At 63.1% G+C, this 6,406-nt stretch overlaps 1 protein-coding gene across 1 annotated transcript; it reads left to right on the top strand.

The window, feature by feature from the left end:
* The first annotated feature begins 2,960 nt into the window (after positions 1-2,960).
* On the top strand, positions 2,961-5,897 carry EGR3 (early growth response 3). Its single transcript, XM_038747437.1, has 2 exons — positions 2,961-3,350; positions 4,653-5,897. The coding sequence occupies exons 1-2, from the start codon at positions 3,167-3,169 to the stop codon at positions 5,693-5,695; spliced, it is 1,227 nt and encodes a 408-aa protein (XP_038603365.1). The 5' UTR covers positions 2,961-3,166; the 3' UTR covers positions 5,696-5,897.
* The last annotated feature ends 509 nt before the right edge of the window (positions 5,898-6,406 follow it).

Here is a 6,406-nt window from a genome sequence, read left to right as displayed (position 1 = left end):
CCAGCGCTTGGTACAGCGCTTGGCGACTTAGTAAGCGCTTAACAAATACCACAATCATCAGCATCACCCTCCCCCTTGCCCCGCAAAAGCAACGGAGAGGCCCAGGCTGACGTGCGCGGCTTTTGAACTCAGCGCAACGCTGGGGATCCGTGGGAACCTAGAGAAGGGGCGTCTTTAAAAGCTCCTGGAGAAGCCGGCGAAGCCGGGAAACGCCGGGAATGCTTTGCTTCCAAACTGAGGGACCGGCGTCAAGAGGAAGATGAGTTTTGTTGTTATTTTGGGGTTTTTTTTTCCCCCAGAGCTATGCGAGACGAGGCGAGATGCTCGCCTCTATTTACATTCGGTCGCTTTCCGCGCGTGTCTGTGCAAAACCATCATCCAACCCAAAGTCTCTTCCCGTCCCCCGTCCCTTCTCTCTCCGCCCTCTTTTCAGGACCGGCCAGAGGTCAACTTCGGTCGCCGTGGGTCGGGGCTAGGGGCGGGCCCCTCCCCAGCCCTGCGAGGTTGCCTCCCAGCGCTTACAACAGTGCTGGGCGCAGAGGAAGCGCTTCCAGCGCTTAGAACAGCGCCGGGCACAGAGGAAGCGCTTGACAAAGACCATCATTATTAATTATTATTAACAGATTCCATTCTCCTCCACCTCCTCCTCTTCAAGCCCGTGCAGCCCACGGTTACAACTCTGTCTCCCTCCCTCTCTCTTCCCTTAAGGGGGCAAGTCACTTCTCTGGGCCTCGGTTCCCTCATCTGTCAAATGGAGATGAAGCCCGTGAGTCCCCAACCTGATTCCCTTGTATCGCCCCCAGCGCTTAGAACAGCGCTGGGCACAGAGTAAGCGCTTGACAAATATCATCATTATCAGTTATTATTAACAGATAGCATTCTCCCCTTCATCTTCATGCTTGTGCAACCCACGGTTACAACTCTGTCTCCCTCCCTCTCTCTTCCCGTAAGGGGGCAAGTCACTTCTCTGGGCCTCGGTTCCCTCATCTGTCAAATGGGGGTGAAGAGCGTGAGCCCCCCACTTGATTTCCTCGTATTCCCCCCCCCCCCCACGTGGGACAACCTGATTCCCCGTATCCCCCCCGCCCCCAGCGCTTAGAACAGCGCTTGGCCCAGAGTAAACGCTTGACAAGTACCATCATTATCAATTATAATTAACAGATACCATTCTCCTCCTCACCCTCATCCTCAGCCCACGGTTACAACTCTGCCTTCCTCCCTCTCTCTTCCCTTGAGGGGGCAAGTCACTTCTCTGGGCCTCGGTTCCCTCATCTGTCAAATGGGGGTGAAGAGCGTGAGCCCCCCACCTGATTCCCTCGTATTCCCCCCACCCCCAAGTGGGACAACCTGATTCCCTCGTATCCCCCCCGCCCCAGCGCTGGGCCCAGAGTAGGTGCTTGACCAGTGTCATCATTATTAATGATTATTAACAGATACCATTCTCCTCCTCATCCTCATCTTCAGCACACGGTTACAACGCTGCCTCCCTCCCTCTCCCCCTTTTTTTTGATGGCATTTATTAAGCGCTTACTACGTGCAAAGCACTGTTCTAAGCGCTGGGGAGGTTACAAGGTGATCAGATTGTCCCACGGGGGATTCACAGTCTTCATCCCCATTTTACAGATGAGGTAACCGAGGCCCAGAGAAGTTAAGTGACTTGCCCAAAGTCACACAGCTGACAGTTGGAGGAGCCGGGGCAAGTCACTTCTCTGGGCCTCGGTTCCCTCATCTGTCAAATGGGGATGAAGCCCGTGAGCCCCCCACCTGATTCCCTCGTATCGCCCCCCCCCAACGCTTAGAACAGCGCTGGGCCCAGAGTAAGCGCTTGACAAATACCATCATTATCAATTAGAATTAACAGATACCATTCTCCTCCTCAACCTCATCTTCAGCCCACAGTTACAACTCTGCCTCTCTCTTCACTTAGGGGGGCAAGTCACTTCTCTGGGCCTCGGTTCCCTCCTCTGTCAAATGGGGATGAAGAGCGTGAGCCCCCCACCTGATTTCCTCGTATCCCCCCCAACGTGGGACAACCTGATTCCCCGTATCCCCCCCGCCCCCAGCGCTTATAACAGCGCTTGGCCTAGAGTAAACGCTTGACAAATACCATCATTATCAATTATAATTAACAGATACCATTCTCCTCCTCATCTTCATCTTCAGCCCACGGTTACAACTCTGCCTCTCTCTTCCCTTAGGGGGGCAAGTCGCTTCTCTGGGCCTCGGCTCCCTCATCTGTCAAACGGGGGTGAAGAGCTTGAGCCCCCCACCTGATTCCCTCGTATCCCCCCCCCACGTGGGACAACCCGATTCCCTCGTATCCCCCCCACGTGGGACAACCCGATTCCCTCGTATCCCCCTCCCACGTGGGACAACCTGAATCCCTCGTATCCCCCTCCACGTGGGACAACCTGATTCCCTCTCATCCCCGCCGCTCCAGCGTTGATCCCAGAGTAGGCGCTTGACCAATGCCATCATTATTAATGATTATTAACAGATGCCACTCTCCTCCTCCTCCTCCTTCTGATCTTCAGTGCCTCCCTCCCTGTCAACCCGCTCTCCGTTTCTGTTCGGTGTCCGTCTCTCCCGCTCCTCCGCCTCTCTTCCCTTTGGCACCTTTTTGATTTTCGGGAGCGGGGGGTGGGGGGGAGCGTTTCTCTCCTTTTTCTTCCTGCTTTCTACGGTTCCATTGTGAGAGGAGCTTCCATTGTGACGTGGCCCCCCTCGGCGGGGCCTGGGCCTGTCCTTGTATGGGCAGCTACGTCACGGAGCTTTCCCGGGGCTCGGATAAATAGGCTGGCGGAGTTCCCCCGGCGGAGCATTTGGGCAGCTTCGCTTGGCAGCGGCGGGACCGGCGAAGGCAGGGTGGGTGGGTGGGTGGGTGCCAGCGTGTGCCACCGTGGGTAGAGGCGGGTGGGTGGTGGGTGGGTGGGGGGGGGGTCCGGGAGAGGGAGCTCAGTACAGAGGCGACGTCCTGCAGGCAGATCCGCCCCCTCCCACCGGAGCAGGCCCCGCCGGAGGACCGGGCTCCCGGGAACTTTCCCCTTCGCATGCTTTTCCCCCGCCCCGCGGCGGGCCTGGCGGATGCCGCCTCCCCCGGAGCTGAGCTAGGGGCGGGCGACGGTGGCGGCGGCGGCGGCGGGTCCGGCGGCTCCTCCCGAGTGCTATGACCGGCCAACTCGCCGCCAAGCTGCCGGTGACCATGAGCAGTCTGCTCAACCAGCTGCCTGACAACCTGTACCCCGACGAGGTCCCCGGCTCCCTCAACCTCTTCCCCGGCAGCGGCGAGGCGGCGGTGGCGGCGGCTGCGGCCGCGGCGGCGGCGGCTCATTACAACCAGATGGCCGCAGGTGAGCCTGGAGGGGAGGACGAGGAAGAGGGGAGGAGATGGGTACCGTCTCCGGGACGGATGGCTCGGGCCGCCCCCGGGGAAGCCCGCTCCGCTAAACGCTCCGGCCACCGGAGGCGGGGGCGGCCTGCGGCGGGAGGGAGGTAGGTAGGTGGGTAAGTGGGCACGGGCTCGCTCCCCCTCGCCCCCGCGCAGGTGGCCCCTCGCTGTCTCCCCCGGCTCCCCTCCCCGGGGTCCCGGCGGCTCCCTCCTCCGCCCGAGCGGCCTGGATTCAGTCATTCGGTCGTCTTTATTGAGCGCTTACTGCGTGCACAGCACTGTACTAAGCGCTTAGAGCCCCCACTCGGGGGGTTCCTCCCGGGGGTCCGCGGAAAGCCCCCTCCCTCCCCAAACGCGGAGGCCGCCTTCTCCATCCTCCTGGCGCTCTTGCTCCCCTGGAAGGGGGCCTCTCCCCCGGGCACACCTGTGCCCACGCCCCACCGCGGGCTCCGGGACCCCCACAGACCCTCCCCTCCCCTGGACCGGAATGGAGGAGATGGATGGAGGGGCCAGAGGGGGAAGAGGCCCGAGGCGGGCTCCACCTGGCACAGGTAGCCGCAGCCACCTGCCCGGGTCACCTCCGAGGGGACAATAGACCCGTGTGTGTATGTGTGTGTGTGTGTGTGTACTTTGTGTGTGTGTTGGCGAGCGGCTACGCCTGCCTCGGGGGAGGGGGGACGAGGGTGTGGAGGGGCGTTTTACTCCAGACGCCGCTTCCTTCGGGCTTGGGTCGGTCCCGGTTGATCCCCGGGCCGATCGGACTTTCCGAGCGCTTAGCGCAGTGCGCCGCACGCAGTAAGCGCTCGGCAGATCCGCGACTGGATGGACGGGCGGACGGACGGACGGATGGACGGATGGATGACCGGGTGGATGGACGGATTGATGGATGGATGGATGGACTGTCTCTAGATGTTGCCAATTTGTACTTCCCAGGCGCTTAGTACAGTGCTCTGCACATAGTGAGCGCTCAGTAAATACGATTGATGATGATGATGATGGATGGATGGATGGATGAACGGACCCCCCTCCGCCCCGCGTGGGGATTGCGCCCGGGACGCTTCCTCCTGCTCCTCTTCGGTGGTGGCAGGGAGCCGCGACACGTTGTGGGTGAGGGGGTGTGTACGCGTGCCCCCGGGTGGGTGGGACCCGGGGGGCTCACCCGCTCCCCTCTCTCTCTCTCTCTCTCTCTCTCTGTCCGTGTGTGTGTGTCTGTCCCCCCACCCCCCCACGCCCCGCGCCCCGCCGCCCCCGCGGGTCTCCTTAGACAATGTGATGGACATCGGCCTGGCCGGCGAGAAGCCCAACCAGGACCTGTCCTACTCCGGGTCCTTCCAGCCGGCTCCGGGCAACAAGACGGTGACTTACCTGGGCAAGTTCGCCTTCGACTCCCCCTCCAACTGGTGCCAGGACAACATCATCAGCCTCATGAGCGCCGGCATCCTGGGCGTGCCCCCGGCCTCGTCGGGGGCGCTCAGCACGCAGACGTCCACGGCCAGCCTGGTGCCCCCGCCGCCGCCGCCGCCTCCACACCCTCCTCCTCCTCCTCCTCCTCCTCCTGCACCCCAGGGCGACGGGGAGCCCCTGTACCCACCGTCCCTGCCTCCGTACTCATCCTGCGGTGACCTTTACCCGGAGCCCGTGGCCTTCCACGACCCGCAGGCCGCCGCCGCAGGCCTGGCCTACCCGTCGCAGGATTACCCTCCAGCCAAGCCGGCGCTGGACGCCGGCCTGTTCCCTCTGATCCCCGACTACAACCTGTACCACCACCCTGGCGAGCTGGGGGCCCTCCCGGAGCCCAAGCCTTTCCAGGGCCTAGACGCCATCCGGGTCAACCCGCCGCCCATCACGCCGCTGGAGACCATCAAGGCTTTCAAGGACAAGCAGGCCCACCCGGGCTTCGGGGGCCCTCCGCCACCGCTGGCCCTGAAGCCCATCCGGCCCCGCAAGTACCCCAACAGGCCCAGCAAGACCCCGCTCCATGAGCGGCCTCACGCCTGCCCGGCCGAGGGCTGCGACCGCCGCTTCAGCCGCTCGGACGAGCTGACCCGCCACCTGCGCATCCACACGGGCCACAAGCCCTTCCAGTGTCGCATCTGCATGCGCAGCTTCAGCCGCAGCGACCACTTGACCACCCACATCCGCACGCACACGGGCGAGAAGCCCTTCGCCTGCGAGTTCTGCGGCCGCAAGTTCGCCCGCAGCGACGAGCGCAAGCGCCACGCCAAAATTCACCTCAAGCAGAAGGAGAAGAAGGCGGACAAGGCCGGCCCCGTGGCGCTGGCCCCCGTGGTCACCACCTGCGCCTGAGGACGCCCACCCACCCACCCATCCATCTCCCCTCCCGTGCCCGCCGGCTGCTGCCAGGAGGGCGCCGGGCAGGCTGCAGGCAAGACTAGGCCGCGTCCGCCCCGCGGTCGACGCCCACCCGGAGAGCCGTCGATTCGGGGCTGGGGGACGCCCCCCTTCCCCTTCCCCGTCCTCCCCCGCACCCCCGTGATTGATCGATTGATTGATGGTGATATTTATTAAGCGCTTACTACGTGCAAAGCACTGTTCTAGGCGCCGGGGAGGTCACAAGGTGATCGGGTTGGCCCACGGGGGAGGGCTCACAGTCCTCATCCCCCTTTTCCAGATGAGGGAACTGAGGCCCGGAGGGGTGAAGTGACTCGCCCAGGGTCACCCGGCCGACGGTTGGCGGAGCCGGGATTCGAACCCACGACCCCCGACTCCAAAGCCCGGGCTCTTCCCGCCGAGCCACGCCTGGTTGCCGGTCCTGGGGCCGCCCGACGGATCGTCTGGATCCGCGGCGGGCTCGGCCGGGACTCGAGGACCGGGCCCGCCGGGGGATGGCTGTGTTGTGTGTGTGTGTGTATGTGTGTGTGCCTGCGTGTGTGTGTGTGTGTGTGTGTGTGTGTGTGTGTGTGTGTGTGTGTGTGTGTGTGTCCCCTTCTCTGCCCGCCCCTCCGGCCGGACCATGGGAGGGGGAGACACACACACACACACACACAGGCCGGGGAG

This window comes from Tachyglossus aculeatus, chromosome 5 (genome assembly GCF_015852505.1).
Source record: "Tachyglossus aculeatus isolate mTacAcu1 chromosome 5, mTacAcu1.pri, whole genome shotgun sequence".
NCBI lineage: Eukaryota > Metazoa > Chordata > Mammalia > Monotremata > Tachyglossidae > Tachyglossus > Tachyglossus aculeatus.
Note: the sequence above shows the minus strand (reverse complement) of the source record. Positions and strands in the feature narration are given on the sequence as shown.

Coding starts and splice junctions, on each gene's coding strand:
- EGR3 (XM_038747437.1), top strand. CDS start 3,167: ATGACCGGCCAACTCGCCGCCAAGCTGCCGGTGACCATGAGCAGTCTG. Junction 3,351..4,652: donor TTACAACCAGATGGCCGCAG/GTGAGCCTGGAG, acceptor GGGTCTCCTTAG/ACAATGTGATGGACATCGGC.